The sequence below is a fragment of the Mus musculus genome, chromosome 11 (assembly GCF_000001635.26).
Source record: "Mus musculus strain C57BL/6J chromosome 11, GRCm38.p6 C57BL/6J".
In the NCBI taxonomy this organism is placed as follows: domain Eukaryota; kingdom Metazoa; phylum Chordata; class Mammalia; order Rodentia; family Muridae; genus Mus; species Mus musculus.
In genome coordinates, this window is record NC_000077.6 from 21,337,501 (window position 1) to 21,355,568 (window position 18,068).

Genomic DNA, 18,068 nt, shown 5'->3' on the forward strand with positions numbered 1-18,068 from the left:
CTGAGGATACTACTGTGTTTATAAGGCAAAGAATCTGAGAAGTAAGAAAGGACAAGGAAGAAGGAGTTCTGTAATGAGCTGAGGGGAACTGCCAAGAGTACTTGAGGTATTGTGCTGTTGGAAACCTCCAGTGGAGCCTTGTGACTTATGCTTCACGACTTATACCCACCCTAAACTCCTCACCCCCCCTCCCCCGAGAAAGCTGGAGAGAGGGAGGGAGGGAGGGAGGGAGGGAGGGAGGGAGGGAGGGAGGGAGAGAGAGAGAGAGAAAGAGAAAGAGAGAGAGAGAGGCTATACACACACAATCTCAAAACTAGATGAATCTACCAATTATTTTATTTCAAGAAGCCAGGATATTTTTGTCTAAGGTTTATTGCAGATTTTAACTTATTAATAACTTATTAATTTATTAGGGACTAAGCAGTGACTTCTGTCATATAAATCAACCTGTACATAACAAAAGTGCCTTGTTCATGAATGTCCACACTCTCCCTCAAGGGAGGCCACTAGGCAGTTACACAGAGCTGAGTTCAACAAGCCAGGGCTGGGCGGTGGTGTCAGTAATGGAAACTGCTTAGCAGCAGCTGTTACAGTGCACATACTCAGGCAGAGAGACATTTTTAGATCCTTGAAGTCTACATTTCTCAGCAGAGTCAGTATCAATTTCATTAAGACAGATAGGCATTACTGACAGTAGCCATATAAAGGAAGAGTTATGGCCCCTTGACAAATACAAGGTAGGTATGTCTATAGAACTTAGGATATAGCACTTCCCAGAATTTATTCTTCCATGTTCCTTCTCAGCTTCCTCAAGAAAACACACTGAGATACAATGGTTCGAGTTAGGAGACAACAGAGAATACCCCATGAGTTGGCAGTGAGTGTGAACCAGCTTTGAGCTGTCAGCCCTAACTGTTAAATCTGAAAGAAATCTGAGGCAAGTTCCACTCAGCCTGTGGAAGTAGTTTCAGAAACACACTGATTTACTTTCTGCAGAGTTCATTTTCTCCCAGGCAAACTTGCCTTTGTGAATGATGCTGCTCCTTCCTCCTTCTCATCAAGGAAAGGCTGGAATGTTAGGTCTCAAAACCAGGACAGGTCTCACACAGTGCCTGTGGCTCCTCCCAGCACTTCTCACTGGGCCCCTGTTCTAAACCCCTCTCTCCCAGGGTCTGGGCTTTGTCTTCCCACCTTCAGCCTGGTCCCTATATAACTCAGCCATTTTCTTCTCTTGGTCTCCTGGCCCTGGCTGCCTCTCTTGCTCTCTCTTCCCTTCTCTCCTCTCATGGTCTGATTTAGTCTATCCGCCATGTTCAGCTGGGATGCTTCCCTGTGCCTGCTCTCTCCCTTACGTCTACAATAAAGCCTTCTCCACACGTTAGGAGCAGGCACGCCTCCTCCTTTACTTCACTTTCTATCCACTAATCACTCTGCTTCTCTTTTTTTTCCACAGCCAAGAAAAGAATTAATGGTTTTAACAAGATCTCCACTACAGCTAAACAGATGGTAGGACCACCTCCACAAACCAAGTGGGGCAAACCCCAAGAGGATCTCTAGGTTTGTGGAGAAAATGTTCAAGAAAGGCCAGGCCGCTCATACTCTCTTCTTTCAGGTAAAAGACAACTGGTTAACATCTAGCTTCCTCTTGCAAGTGAGTGAGAGAAAGTAGCTGGCAAGCTATGACATGAAGTGATTTTAAGAACATTTGTCCTCTAGGATGTCAACGTAGTTTTTCTGCAAAAATGGAAAGGAGATCTTTTTAAAGCTGTCTGCCATGATCTACATCTTGCCAACTCTGTTCACAACTTAGTTTCTAATTAGAAGAAAAGCCAAATTCAGCACTCAGTCATGGGCACACTGTTCCTGATGGTGAAAGTGTGACCCAGCCTGGATAGCATACTCGTGCCATTTCTAGAGTGAGTGCAAAATGCCCACAGCAAGGTAGTACCGTTCACCCTGCTCCAGTTCACAAGGGGATGATTACTGCACTGTGAACACCTCCCCCCCCCTCACCCCACCTCTTTCACAAAAGCAAGTTTGCCTGAGAGAAAATGAACTCTGCAAAAAGTAAAACAGTATGTTTTCTATGCACAAAAAGCATTCTAAGAGCATTGCTGCACTCACTAAGTCCTTATGCAGCGTTTATAGAGCAAGGTCTGTGCTAGGTACTTTTATGTATTGTGTTTTCATTTCATATTTTTGAAGGTAACAGCCAGTATCTGGGTTATTTTCTATAGCAAACAAAACAAAAATCCCCCACCATACATAAATGGGATTTTTTTCATTATGATAAATCTGATATCGTACTCTCCTTACTTGTATGCAATCTTCGAGTTCATCAATGCTCTTAGAAACCGAGATGAACTCAACCCTAGTTGTCAGAGCAAATAAAAGCCACTGACTTCCTGCCAACACAGTCTGTTTCTAGAACTCCATTTTGTCCACCATTCAGTCCCCCTGTCCCCTGTGTCTGTCTCCACAAGTACTCCTACTTTCTTTCTGAAGTCAGGTTTTCTCCTCTATCACAGCATGGCCTGCTCTTTACAGGGATGACACAGATGACATCAATGACATCTTAGCTGCTAAATCTCATCAATAACCCAAAATACTTACTGCCTGCTGTGTTTGACACACCTGGTTATTCCCTAAATCCTCAAATCACACTTTCCTTTGATTTCTAAAACAGTATACTATCTTTTGCTTTTTTCTGTTTCCTTCTTCCAAAGCTCACTCTAAGTGATACTCTTCTTCCTACAAAGTTGGCTTCAAAACCATAGCTTACCATTCCTGTCCTTATCAAACAATACAGTCAGCTGCTCAGTAAGTTCTTTTAGCTTCATCATCTCTCACCTGTACTACTACTGCTAGAGTGGTCTCTTTACCTCCCTACAATCCACTTTCTACCCCTCAATGATTTTTTTCCTTCCTTTCTTCCTTCCTTCCTTCCTTTCTCCCTCCTTTCCTTTCCTTTTTCCTTTTCCTTTCCCTTTCCCTTCTTTTCCTTTCCCTTCTTTCCCTTTCCCCCTTTTTTTTCCCCTTTTCCCTTTCCTTTCCTTTCCAAAATTCACCATGTATCTTGGCTAGCTTTTATGTCAACGGGACATAAGCAAGAGTCAGCTGAGAGAAGCAAGCCTTAATTAAGAAAATGAAGCCAGGCAGTGGTAGCATAACCCTTTAATGCTCAGGAGGCAAAGGTAGGTGGATTTCTGAGTTCAAGGTTAGCTTGGTCTACAAAGGGAGTTACAGGACAGCCAAAGCCTCACAGAGAAACCCTGTCTCAAACAAAACAAACACACAAACAATAGCAAAAGACCACCACCAACAAAAGCCTCTTGCCTCACTAAAATCAGGCTGTAGGCAAGCCTGCAAGACATTTTCTTGATGACTGATGGGGAAGGGCCCAGTGCATTGGGGTGCCACCCATAGGCTAACTGCCCTAGGTTCAGCCTAGCAGGCTGAACAAGCCAAGTGGAACAACCCAGTAAGCTTGTTCCATGGCCTCAGCATCAGCTCCTGCCTCCAGGTTTCTGCTTTGTGTTCCTTCCCCAACTTCTTTCAAGGATGAAATCTGACAACTGTGATACAGAAGTGTAGGTGAAATAAATCCTTTCCTCCCAAGTTGCTTTTGGTCATGACATTTCATCAGAGCAATAGTAGCCCTAACTGATACAGTGCATTTCTCCATTATAGCATTAACCAAATACAGTACTGGTATGGCATGGAAGATCACTAGCTGTCAAGTTCAATATCATTCTTTCCTTTCCCTTTATAATTCAAACTTTTTACTGGGCACTCTTATCATCCAGAGTAGAACTATATTTCCCAGCCTCCCTTGCAGCTTCTTATCCCAAAGTTCAGGTCAAAACAATAAATGTGAAATGAATTGGCAAGTGTCTTATAAAAGAACAGGGGCACTGTTCATCTCCCTCACTGCCTGCCGTCTCGTTAGCAACATAACTACAGTTCACTCTTGTGTCCATCTGGGACAATAAGGACATGTGCTCTAGATTGCAATGCAGTGAGACAGAGAAACACAGATGCCTGTCTACCAACAAGCTGGAAGACTAACTCTCCAGATTCACTGTTTTTGGTTGCAAGATTACAAAAAAACCACAAACCTAACTAAAAGACATGATTTGTAAGGCTCTTATACACTCTCTTCTACTCAACCAACATACTTTACTCAAGGAACATGAGCTCTGGGTTTCTACCATACCACCTTACTAACTCTTGCTTATATGCCTCTGCAATGTTACCCCTGGTGTACTCTTTCTTCATCTTCTACACCTAGACCAATGGTTTCCAGTTGTATGAACATCAATCACCAAGTAATTGTGCAGATTAGAGGTTACTATGCCCTATTTCAGAAAAGTTCATTCCCCACCAAACTAAAACCCTTTAAGACACCAGAAATTTCATTTCAGAACATAACAATAATCTTGTAGTATACCATTTTTTCAGTAATAATTAATGTGCAAATAAAACAAACAAATGTTCTATAATACACATAGTGGCTAAGAGTATAGGTTCAGGCTGATCAAGAAATAACTTCTGAATTACAAACTAAGGAGATAAAGGTGGCTATCGAACCATCACCAACTCTATGCCTACCATGTATGGGGATAACAGAGAAGAACAGTTGCTTGAGGATCACAAAGGAAGTGTAGGTAAAAAGCCAAGAGTGATGCTTGTCACAGCAATGTGTAGTTCTTGTGCCCACGTGTTGATAAGCTCAGAGTATACCCCATAGTGTTCGCAGAGACAGAGGGATCCTTTAATATCATTTGAGGATACTAAAGAACCAGGTCTTTCAAGTCTTGACAACCCATCAAGTTTACATCTGGATTCTTTTCCCTAGGTGAATTATTCTGAACTTCAGTTCTCTCTTTTGTAAAAAGCACAATAATGAGTATACGGATAGTGAGCCAGGATGAAAATAAATATTCAGAGGTCATGAGAAGCTGCCTGCCCTGGGATCTATTTTGTTTTTCCTGCTGATGGAATCAATAAAGGAACATCAAGTGATAGTCAAAACACACAGAGCTAATGCATATTTTCCTAAACATATTTTAAACAAGGATCTTAAAATCAAAAAATGAACTGTGCTTATTTTGGGCCAAACTGTTTTTAACCTTGATTTTTGCTAGTTAGCACCTCTCATTCTTAAAACAATAAACTTCACAAAACCTTAGTTTCATTCACAAAAGGAAATTCTTTAAGCAAAGTATATATGCCAATTCATTACTTGTACTTAAATTTTAAGCTTTAATTTTTAAACCCTGTTGAAAATTACATTTTTAGTAAATGTAACTTAATACAAGGTGTAGGTGTGGTGGTTTGGATGAGAATGTGCCCCCACAGGCTCACATACTTGAATGCCTAGTTATCAGAGAATGACACTGGTTGGGAAATATTAGGTATGGCCTTACTGGAGTAGATGTGGCCTTATTGGAGAAATGTGACATTGGGGTTGGGCTTTGAGGTTTCAAAAGCCCAAAGAATTCTAAGCTCCTTCTCCAGCACCATGTCTGCCTGGATGCTGCCATGCTTCCCACCAGGATGATAATGGACTGGAATCTCTGAAACTGTAAGGCAGCCCCAATTAAATGTTTGCTTATAAGAGTTGCCTTGATTGTGGTGTCTCTTCACAGCAATAGAACACTGACTAAGACAATGGGCCACCTCCCTTATGATTAACTGGACAGAGAGACCATAGAAAACTCCTAAACAATAAAAATTCTTGCCATTTCTTTGTGGTTGCCCTTCAGAACTAGATGGTACGGCTCTATTGCTGAAGACACCATCTATCTTGGTGGCATGAACTGGAACCGAGCTTCCACCATGCCAGCTTGCTTTCACTGTGCTGAATACGCTGGGCAAAGGCTGCTGAGGAAGAAAACACACCAACAACCTTACCCGTTGTTGGTGTAAACTATGATATTTACCTGCCAGGACAAAACATGTTTATTTGTTCAAGAGCAGCATGACTGTCATGGGTAACAACTACTCTCTGATTATATTCTCTGATTATAATGGGAATTCATACCTGGTACGATACAAGTACTCATAAACTCACAGCTGGGGAGGCCAGAGTGCTAAACTGTCATAACATGGAACCATCTCCCAAGTATATGGAAACAATTACCACTTGTGGTAGATAACATGTTGAGGTTTGGTCTTTTGTTATCTATTGTAATGGTAAGTGCGGCCCCCCAGGACCTGGGTGTCCCAGAGATAACTCAGTCAGCATACAGACCTTGCTCATAAGTTATTTCTGCTTGGTAAATAAAGATGCCAATAGCCAATAGCTGGGCAGAAGAGACATAGATGGGGTTTAGGTTTCCCAGGCGTGCGGTTGGAGGAGAAGGATGACGGGAGGGAGGAGAAGGAAGAGGAGAGGCACAGGAGGATAAAGGAGAAACCACCATGGGTTAGGAGTCAAGAGAACATGGCTCTGAAGGCTGGCCAACTGGAGTTAAGAACAGCCCAGATGAAACATAGCAAGTAGTAATAACTCAGAGTTACTGATAGTAAAGTAGATTCTAACAACATAGAGGGTAGATATCTGCCCAGCTCTTGTACTGTTTAAGGCTAACTGTAAATATAAAGGTTATGTATGATTTTTATCTGGGAACTAAATGATCTAAGGCAGGGTAGAAACCCTGGATCCGGATTAAATAGTTTCTACAACAATTACAAATGTATAGCTATATAGGATCCTGAGAATAAGTGACGGTTGAGTGCTTGGTCCTAAACAAGGCATTACGCCATTTCTTCCAAGGCTCAGGAACAATGCAGAAGAGGATATAGCATAAAGAATGTAAGTGTGGAAAATAGAGAGAAGGCCTTCCAAAAGCCCCCAAATGGGCAGTATCCAGCCAACTTAGGCATACCCTTCAAACAACTGGAAATGGTTTCGCTCAGCCTGCACAAAAATGAGCTCATTAACAGCCAGACGTGGATGAGTGAGGGGGTAGGTCTAATCTTCTCTGCTAAACTGTTTCCTACTGAAAGATTCTGGGAAACACAGTCATTACCTTCAGCAGTATACCTAACCAGTGACCGCACCACACTCACCGCAGTGGATAGTCCCAATCCAATAGTCACACTGATGGTCCTGGTTAAACTAAACTGGTCACAAACTAAGACCGAACACCATGACTGTGGGATCAGGACAGATATGCTGAGGTGCTGAGAGGAGTAGGGGTAACCAGAATGCATCTTACACATGTATGAAACTGCCAAGGAATGAGTGAAAGAAAGAAAAGGAAGGAAGGTAGGTAATTTAGAAGCCACAGGATTACACATATTACCATGGTAAAGATCCTTAAGTGCAATGCTTTCTCCAGAAGCCCATGCCTATATCTTGGTATTGTGTACTATCCGTTTCCCATGAGTCTGCCAAATAATTAACAAAATAATTAACTTTGTTTCACTCTGGGGCTTCTTGAAACTCTTTTCTGCAGCACAGGCAAGGATCTGGCTCTACCTTAGAGGAGGTCTCTAAGAGTCTCTTAGGCTGCTGGTAGCTGTGTTAGGCCGTCTCCCTGCTGCTGCTGAAATTTCCTAGGTTGGTTTTTACTAGTAAATGATCTATCAAACTTAATTAAATGAAAACTACTGAGAAGAGATATAGCTGAATTATCTACAAAGAGATGACTTGGCTATCTTGCATTAAGACTGTGGTTTGATTCTTACCATTTCAAATAAATAAAACAAAAATTAACTTTTGGCTTAGAAAATAAAAGATAAAACAAGCACCTTTGAAATGGTATTTCATGCTCTCCTGAAATTAGAGAATACATTACAATCCTCAAAGGGCTTTAGGACTATGTACATGAAGACAATTGTTTTAACTGAACCTTTCTGTAAATAATCTCTAGTCAATGGCCTGCTTCCACCTGTTTCCAATATTTAGTCAAGTCACAGGTACCCTTTGACATATCCATGTTTCCTGTTTTATAAACTTCGTTCTGAACTTTGGAATTCTCTCAGTCCTTTTGAGTAATCATCTTATGTTCACGGTGACTCAGAAAGAAGTTTTAAAATGGAATACAGACAATAAAAATTAGCTTAGATAGCTCTATTACCTTCCCAGCTAAAAACAAGATGGATTCTAAAAAAATTTTCTCTAACTCAAACTACTGTAAAATTGTTTATTTAAAAACCCATTGTAAACCACTTAATTCAATTTTTACATCTTAATCGACTTAGAGTATTTTGTTTCCTACTGTTGATATTTTTACCTGTCAAACTCTCACGTACTGCCATCTTATTAAAAATGGGAGCAATTTCAAATTACTGAAGAGATGTAAAACTGTAAAATCCCTGTGTACTTTAAACCTCATAAAGTACAGAAGATCTGATGATAAAAGAACTGGCAGAAAACCAGGGTGAGAAAATCAAAATTAAATAAAAAGCAAAAAATTAAATAAAAAGCAGCGCTTTACAGATGGCAAGCAAGGTCCTAGAACTTAGAAAGGTAAACATGAAGAAAAATCCACTCCTATACTTTACTGAACTCTCAAAATTTGAATAGAAATTCTAGGGGATTAAAAGACTTCCGAATATTTTTAAACTACAAAATGTAAAAGCAACATACATAGATGGTAAACAAGAAGCATTTAAACATAACAAAAAGGTACACTCCTCTTATAAGTTGTTGTAGATGTCAGACAGAGCTACGGTCATAGGATAAGTCAATCATGTGCAGCATGCGGTCCATATCCTTATCAGACAGGGTGGTGGCTTACACACAACATCCCATCTGAGTATGGATTAGGAAGGACAAAGTCAGGTGATTAAAGAACTTGCAAAAACAAACAAACAAACAAACAAACAAACCAGAATCCAAGGAAGGACCAAATAACAACTCTCTTAAGTCAAAATCTGCTAGCTTTAATAAAATCACCTTGCCTGCCCCACCTCACACTAACCCACTGGCCTAGCCATTGTTAGTTAGTTATATAATTCACATTGTGGAAGCAGGCCTGGGAAGATGGAGGTGGATAAAAAGGAAAGAGAAAGCGGCTGTAGAGAGAGTCCTGTGGAAGACTACAGTGCAGGTATATGTGTATCAACAGCTGTTCTCAATCTTCCTAAAGCTGAGACCAACTAACACAGTTCCTCCTGCTGTGGTGACCACCAACCATAAAATTATTTTGTTGCTACTTTATTCATGAATTTTGCTATCGTTAAAAATTGTAATATAAACATCTTGTGTTTTCCAATGAAGGAGCAAAGAAACTCTCTGGTTCTTTTTCTGACTCTAGACAAAGAACCAGCCACACTCACCATCTGTCCAACCAAAGACCACCATGAGAGTAACTTTAAGCAGTATTTTGGAGTCTTACTTTCACAGGTTTATTCTTTTTGATAAGCCATTTACTCTCAGAGAAGTCTTGTGTCAGGTTCACCCCAGGAGACCAGAAAGTCGGTCTTATCCCTGTGCCAGTTAGTCAGTTTTGGACTCAAGTCCTCCACAAACACAAAGCTAAAATGCTGATAAGTGATCTATATTTGTTTTGTAAAGATCTAGTTCTGTACAGTTTCTTTTTTTGTTTTTGTTTTTTGTTCTTTTTGCTTTTGTGTTTTGTTTTGTTTTATTTTGAGACAAGGTCTTACTATGCAATCCTGACTGGCCTGGAACTTACTACGTAGGACCAGCAAGTCTTGAACTTGCATAGATTTCCTGTCTCCACCTCTGGAATGCTGGGATTAGAGATGTGCAGAACCAGATCTGTAAGACAGCAGTTCTTAACCTTCATAGGCCATGGTCTCCTATGGGAGTATGGCAACACTGACTGTCTACTGTCTACTATGGAAAAAACAAATCACATACACATAATTCTAAATGTTATGGGGGCTTGAAATTCTTACAAAGATCTCTCAAGCTTCGGTACCTGGTGTGAACATTCTGCTGTTATCCTGGTTTTAAAATGGGATGTGTGGATATTCAGTTGCTCAAAACTGAAGAATCCCAACCCCCAAAAAGGATTAGTAAAAGATTCTCTCAAATAATTTCAGGGCAGAAAGTATAAGGAGTAGGTATGGGTGGATCACTTTGCTTCATATAAAAATTCTCCCCTTATAAGTAGAAATTCCTTCATGGTGGATTAGAGATCTAGAGGTAGGATAGCAGAACCACAGACCTATTTTTCCTTTTCAATTGTATGACATAAACTACTTACATGAGATACAATTGGTGGCTGGGCATGAGTCTTTGGAGATGAAACAGAAACTAGCTGGCCCAGAAGCTTCGAGCAGCTAGTCTAGGACAGATCTAGGTGGATGGAAAGTGAAGATCAAAGCTAATGCTGGTGGTTGTCCTGACCTGCACATGCACACCATGGTGTCCAGTGGTTGCTGTCTCTCCTCTCTTCAGTCTTCCCTCTCTCCCTCCCTCCCTTCCTCCCTCTTTCTCCATTTCTCCTTCCCTTCCTCTCCACCTCCAACGCATGCACACACGCATGCAAATCTAGGAACACAAAGGACCCTGCCCTCAAAGATAAGCACTAAGGAAACCAGGAATGTTAAACACCTGGATTGTCTTTCCAAAGAGAGAGATGTTTTAGCCTGTTTTTCCACCAAGAAGACTGGGATGGAGGAGGTTAATAACTTGGTGATTTATGCTGTCTGTAGAGCCAGGGCATACCAAGCTCCCATAAATTGGACCCAAAGGAGCCCAAATGACCACTACACTATCTGTATGACCAAAACCATTTCAGATCCTCCCCTAGGCCGTTAGGATAATATATGTAGCTTATCTCAAGTGCCATGTACTCTGAAAAGAGTTTTGATGTCATTTTGCCTCCTCGTGCATAGGGGGCTTTGTGACACCAGCAAGCTTTTTCTCCAAATTGTACTGTACTTATATATACTTACAATAAACTGCTAAAGGTTAGACTTTTGAAGTTTGAACCAACAAAGGCTGTGTTAAATTGGACTTCCTCTTTGCCTTACACAGTCTGATACCCTGTTGGTCTTGGCATTTGCAGAAACCCCCTATAACCAGGGCCCAACATGGGGCATGACCCTTAGAGAAGGTTAAGGAAAGTTAAAAAAAAAAAAAAAAAAAAAAGAAATAGAAGGTAAGATACCAGGCCTCTTACCACAGAGGTATGGAGCATAGGTAAAAGAGTGGAAAATTAATAACAAAAACAGAGGAAAGGAAAAAAATTCTGCCATAAGTATCTTGGCAGAGTAGGTGGAATGGACTCCATAGCCTCTCCAGCTTCCCAGCTGCCCAGGAGTCACTTACTGCTACAGCATGCTCAAAGATGATGTGATTGGAACTCAGAGGCCTCAGTGTCCGACGCATCGATGCATCGCCTGACAATGGCAGGTGGAGCTAAGCCAGTGCAGCAAGAGCTTGTTTCTCCATTCCCCTCCCCCGCCCCACACACAGCAGGAATAAATCAATTAGCTTGATCAATGGCCCCTTTTTGAAGAAAAAAATTAAAACAAGCTCAAGGGGAACAATTACAACTAAGGCATAAAGCACTTACAGCCTGATGCTCATTAAATTTCCTGAGGTGCTGGGAATTAGATATGCAGATGACATTCTTCTCTGCTGCTCATCTTATCAATACTTACGTGAATGCTTAACTTTCATGATAAGCTAAAAGAACAAAGTTTTAAATTTGGGGCCATGTCAATTGAGTTTGCTTTTATCTGCTCATTACTACTGAGGATTTGGCTCTACTATTTAAGTTGCTCTCTGGAGACCCTTGTTTAAATTCTGTAAGAAATTTAACACCTGAAACAGGTCAGGTGGCAGTCAGAACAAGGTCAAAACAATGACCCATGATGAACAATGCCTTGGGGAACTGTGAGAGAGGCTCCAAGAAAAAAAGGCAGATGGCCTCTTACCTCAAGTACATTTTATTCCCTGGACTACTCTTGGACGTGATTCTGAGTCTCCTGTGACAAACATTTGTATTCAGTTTATAAGATGTCTATTCTAGTTGGATGTCAGTACATAGCTATAGAACCCAACCTGGTCAGTGTACCCTGAATCTGGACTTGGCCTTCTGCCGTGCTTTCATGCCATCTTAGATATAATCTACAGTATGTGCCAAGCAATTGTGTTTAAATTGGTCTGTCCTGAGAAACTTCTGGGACAGGACGGGTCTGTTAATAGTTAGTATTTAGTTTGTGCTTACTGACCTCTATGTACATGTTTTTCTAAACTCAAACAGCCTTCCTTGGATCATTGCTTTGTTACATTTGAATATAAAAGCACACTGAAACTGAAGTACAGTTGTCCACGGCATTAGACTGTGGTCCATCCCATTTTTTCAGGTCCTCAGATCCCAGGTCCAGCAGACAAGATCTGCACAGGTCAGCTGATAAGCCAACAGGCAAGTTATTAGTTTATTAAATAATGCTGGTATAAATTGACAGCACACAGAATTAATACCTTTCATCCTTATCAGTTGCTTATCCTTCCTTTCTCCCTATCACCTACTGGAAGGTTGTTGATGCAAGGTATTATAAAAATGTATGTATGTCATAATTCTCCAAAACAAGCTGTAACTTCTTATTTGCAAGAAATTAAATTAATGGTGGGAAGGCCATGTCCTAAACAACTTACTGGTAAAGAGCCTTCAGAAATCAATGTGCTACTAAACAAAATTCAGGTTGATTAATTGTTCTACAGCAATAATAATGGGCAGATTGCATTAGCATGATACTCAGAAGCTATAGACAACCTTTATCCAGAAGATCCCCTTTAAAACTTTTTTCTTTTGAAAATACCCTATGGGTACTGTCTAAAATTATATCTAAAATCCTATAGAGATTGCTTTTAATGCTTTTACAGGTGGCTCTTCAAAAAGACAACCAACATGTTTTATATACAAATGCTGCGTTCTCCACAAAAAAATTGTAAATTCCCTTGTACAGCTCAGCAGTCTGAACTTGCTACAATCAATCAGCATTTATTAAATGTATCTTAGCCACTGAATATTTTAAGTGTTATAGTAACCTATACTGCCTCAATTTTAACTGTTCAGTGTGTAAATATAGCAAAAACCAGGAGCTACAGACAAGAAGTACATATCTCTATTTTTCAATGAAACTTTACTTACAAACCACAGCAATATTCCTAACTATGTACAAAAACAGATGCAAGCCTACAAGATGGCTCAAGAGGCAGAGGTGCTTGCACACAGGCCCAACATTTCAAATGTTATCTCATTTTCTAGTTTCCCCTCCGAAAACCCCCTATCTCCTCCCGCCCCCTGCTCACCAACCCACCCATTCCGTTTCCTGGCCCTGGCAGTCCCCTACACTGGGGCATATAACCTTCACAGGACCATGGGTCCTAACAAGTGTTTTCTTTGGTTGGTGCTTTAGTCCCAGGGAGCTCTAGGGGTACTGGTTAGTTCATATTGTTGTTCCTCCTATTGGGCTGCAAACCCCTTCAGCTCCTTGGGTACTTTCTCTGGCTCCTTCATTGGGGACCCTATGCTCTGTCCAATGGATGGCTGTGAGTCTCCACTTCTGTATTTGTCAGGCACTGGCAGAGCCTCTTAGGAGACAGCTATATCAGGCTCCTGTCAGCAAGCTCTTGTTGGCATCTACAATCGTGTCTGGTTTTGGTGGTTGTTTATGGGTTGGATCCCCAGGGCTCACAACCATCTTAATGGGATCTGATGCCCTCTTCTGGTGTGTCTGTAGATTAGTGTACTCGTATAAATAAAATAAATAAATCTTTTTAAAAATGCTCTGTTAAAAAAATGAGAAAATCACATCTTTAGAACTAAATCTGCTACCGATTAGACAGTTGAGGGTCTTTTTAAAAAATGTATTAGAATCTTTTTGATAAAGGTAGTACCTGTAAAACGAAATAAATAAAAGTAAATGTTTTCTACTTTTTGGCACAAGGAGAGGAGGCAAAGATGAGCTCTCAGTATGCTGCCCAGTACGTTATAACTCGGCATCAAGTGACACTCCGGCTCTGTGCACAGCAGCGGAGACTACAGGACACACTGTACACTCCCAGCTAATCCTAGTCACTGAGCAGACTTCAGACTGACCTTTGCTTCTCTGTTTAGTTAGGTTTAGTTAGTAAAGGGGTGCTTCTAGGGCTGGCTCGTCCTCAGCATTAACCTACCAACTGACACTTTAAAGCACAGCACATCAATGGAACCCACCTGCAAGGACCAGGATCTGCACGTGGGCAGCTGCTGCACAAAGGGGCCAATGCCTTGCACTTAGCTGATATCAGGCTCTGTAGTAACTGTCCAGAAAGCAGCAGGGCTCCCAGGTCTGCTGCTGGAGCCCACCACACAATAATCAACTGAGGTTATTCAATTATAAATAAATCCAAGACAAAAATTCCAAGTACTTAGAGTGACTAAATCTATCATTGTGTTAGGTCTGTTCTCAAACATTTTAAAAAACTGGATGAATCTACATGTAGTTCTTTTTTAAAGAGCATACCTATCTAGAAGAATTCTCTCATTTTCTTTGGCTAAGAAAATATTAATTCTGCTATGTAACTATGAAGAAATAAATCATAATAAATAATGTGTCAGGGACAGTAAAACAAAGACCAAAACAAGGGAGTCCCCCATTATCATTGACATTATAAAGAAGAGGAATTTTTTAAATTGTTTTTATTATATTTGTGTATTTGTGTGTGTGTTTGTGCACCCGCATGTGCACCCATTACTCATGTGTAGAGGGCAGAAGACAACATTTAGGATTCATTCTTTCCTTCTAATATGGGTTCTAGGGCCTGAACTCAGGTCTTTAGACCCACATGGCAAGCACTGGTCCATTTCCTACTAAGTTATGTCGCCAACCCAGTGAGAAAAATTCTAACTTCAGTGTTACTAATAAGATAATATACTCAAGGCAACTAATGAGAGATTTTTAAAGAAAAGAAATGGCCTAAATTTTAAAAATGTAGGTACTTTTCTACACATGGGAGTAAGAGTATTCCTAAGCAGGAACTTATTTATGATTTTCTCACTAGGAAAAAAAAATCTAATGTTGACTCCATTAGCTTAAACTGCTACTGATGAGCAGGCCTGAGCCCCAGCAAACTCTGGTACACTGGGACCACACTTCAGTTAGTTTGCACTGAATCATATTTTAAAAGTGTTAAAGCAAGATTGCAGTGTAAGAAATGAACACTACACGTGGCAAGAACATCAGGCCCATACAATGCTTCAAGTACGGTAATCTATTTTCACATATATCATCTTAACAACTTGTGAAGTACACAAAACACCCGGTACTGTTCTCATTTTACATAAAACAAAGTACTGGAGCTCAGATTTAAACACCTAATCCTGCCCTTTATCCCTCCTCAGTGGGGCTTTCTGCTAGCAGCCCATGGCAGGTGCAGACATCAGCGCTACGCCTCCATAACACACAGGAAGTTTGTTAGGTGAGGATCCCATACCATTAACTATGCAGAACTCTAGAAGCAGGGGAGGAGAAAACAAAAGGTATGCTGGGCTGGTGGCATGGGCAGACAAGGTTACAGAAATGGCCTGAAAGCATGGAGAGAGCTTTAAAGTCTGGGTAAGGCCTGAGCAAAGTTTAAGGCAGAAAGAAATCTAATGGTTGGAAGAGAGAACAACATGAAATCCAAACGGGATGCTTTTTACAAAAGTAGAATGGATGCTAATTACAATGTGTGAAAGTGGGACAATGCTGCAGGGGGATGAGACCTTAAGCTAAAGGTCGGCTACCTCCACACCCAACATGAAGGACCACAAACTGAAATCAGTATGTTTGCTAGGAAGGTTCTGTTACATCTTCACAACCCACCTACAAAGTAAAACCAACATTCAAATTACCCAGTTTCTTATGCTTTACCTAAAACTTACCGAATCTTCTGGAGGTCTCTGGATTTTACCCCAGTCCACAGACGGTCCCTTTTCTTGCAAAAATCTATGAAATAGCTTCCGAAATCCATCAAGATCTTTTTTAGTGTGCTATGAAAATAGAAGAAAATGTTTAATACATAGTAAAACTAGATTCAAACTATTACTTTAAAAATACCTTTAAGTGAAATTCTTACACTATTAGAATATAGAGAAGGGCAAAAATACTAAGGCCTGTTTAAAACTGAAGTAGAAAAGTGAAAAGGAACTATATTTAAAGGAGTCTTTTAACACGCCAACCCCTCCACTATCACCTGCTAGTCAGTTGTCTTGTACTCTGAACAATTTTAGTCCCTATGAATTTCAACATTATTTTTTATTACATTCCAACATCTTTCACTACTTCTGAGTGCAAATAAATTCTCACCAAAAGAACAAAAAGGGAATAAAACATAACTAACCTCAAAACAGTAAGTACAAATTGAATTGAAAAATAAAAGATAATGTACTGACAGAAAGTAAAGCTTCTCGATTTTGGAAAACTGATAGCTCTAGCACAGGTCTGCTAGACCTGGAAAACTGAGAGCTCTAGCACAGCTCTGCTAGACCTGGCTATGGGCAAAAGGCACAGAGAGGACATGGCTTGTTACAGATCCGACTAAACATGGTAACCATCTCTATACCCAATGATACTCAAACACAACATAAACTGTAATCCTGTCCATGCTCTTTTGGGGACTTGGAAAATTTCCTCAGTTTTTTTTTTTAACAAAAGAAAGTAGCTGTACTATGAACAAATATTAACGATCTGTGAGTGTTCAACAGTGCTAACTTCTGATGTTACATCCTGTGCTCATTTCAGGCTGGAGAATCACCACTGGTGGCAATTATGCATGTTGACACACAAAGCAAAAGACACTATTGAATCCTTACCTCAAACTCATGTGAGGCTGCTGTGGTAAGTATTTTTTCTAATTCTTTCTTCACAGATAATTCTAGTTCTTGGAGAATGACCTCTTGGAACTGAGAAGCACCATCTTGAGACATAGCTTTGCTAAGATCTTAAATAAAAAAATATAAAGTCACTGATTAGTATCAGTCAGCAACAAGGAAACTTATTAATTTTGTTATTTACAGATTAAAGTCAAGATGGACCAAAGTCTGAGAATTTGTTGGCCTTTGCTTTATAACAAGATGGAAGTATGCTAAACAAAGAGTGATGGCTGTCAACTTGACAACATTTAGCTTAACTAAAACCCAAGAGGCTGGGTACACCTTTAAGGGATTTTGCTTAATTAGATTATTTGAAGTAGGAAGACCCACCTGTAATCTGGATCTCTGAGGTGGGAAGATCTACCTTTAATGTGCACCACATCTTCTACTGGCAGCCTATATAAAGGACACGCTCTTTGCCTGCCTGCCTTCACTCTTGTTGTTAAGTTCATTCATTCACTGCCATTAAGAACCTACACCTGTGGGATTCCAGAGTATACTGAAGACCAGCTGAGAATCCAGTCTCATAGACTGAACAACTACCAGACTCCTGAACTTGCTGTTGGGATACCGCCATTATTGGACTAGCTAGACCATAGCCTGTAAGCCATTCTACACATACATACATATATACATACATACATACATATATATATATATGCACACATACATATATATGTATATATATATAAATAAAATGTAATACTTATTCAATGTGTATATTCATTCTATCAGTTGTGTTCTTGAAAATCCTAGTACAGAAGCTTTAAAAAGACTTACCAGTGAATAAGTGATAAAAAGATTATCAGTGTATAAAATCACTCTACTCTTTTTTAAAAAAATCTATCTAAATAGATTCATATAGATAGAATTTTTGTATTATAGTTGCAGCCAGAGTTATCTGAAATGCTAGTAGCCCACATATAGGATTTAATGGGAAGGCCTATATAAGACCTGAACTACTCTCTCTTTAAAGTCTAGTTTTTGTATTATTACTAATAATTAATTTTTCTTTTTTGGTTTCTACTTTTCTGTTAGGTATTTATAAGCAAATGTATATTTACATTTACATAGCCCCAAATTAGCTTTTTCTTTTTTTTCTTCTTTAAGAGCTAGGCAAGGATCTGGTCCACAGGAGTTACTGGAGAGAGGCTCCTTTAGTTTTCTTTATTATTTATGTTATCAGCTGGTAAGGGTAACACCTGCTGACGATGTGGTCTCCCTTGGAAG

General features: G+C 40.1%; 1 protein-coding gene and 1 non-coding gene across 3 annotated transcripts in view; both read right to left on the reverse strand.

Moving 5' to 3' along the window:
• Ugp2 (UDP-glucose pyrophosphorylase 2) overlaps positions 1-18,068 on the reverse strand; it is a 50,142-nt gene that overhangs the window by 16,375 nt on the left and 15,699 nt on the right. For both annotated transcript variants that reach the window (NM_001290634.1, NM_139297.6), the window contains exons 2-3: positions 16,779-16,906; positions 15,849-15,956 (exon numbers count right to left, since the gene is read on the reverse strand). In NM_001290634.1, coding sequence (NP_001277563.1) covers positions 15,849-15,956; positions 16,779-16,892 — 222 coding nt within the window. In that variant the 5' untranslated portion in view covers positions 16,893-16,906. The remainder of the gene's footprint in view (positions 1-15,848; positions 15,957-16,778; positions 16,907-18,068) is intronic.
• On the reverse strand, positions 7,088-7,175 carry Mir1933 (microRNA 1933). Its single transcript, NR_035454.1, has one exon. It is a non-coding gene; the product is annotated as a microRNA 1933 (primary transcript).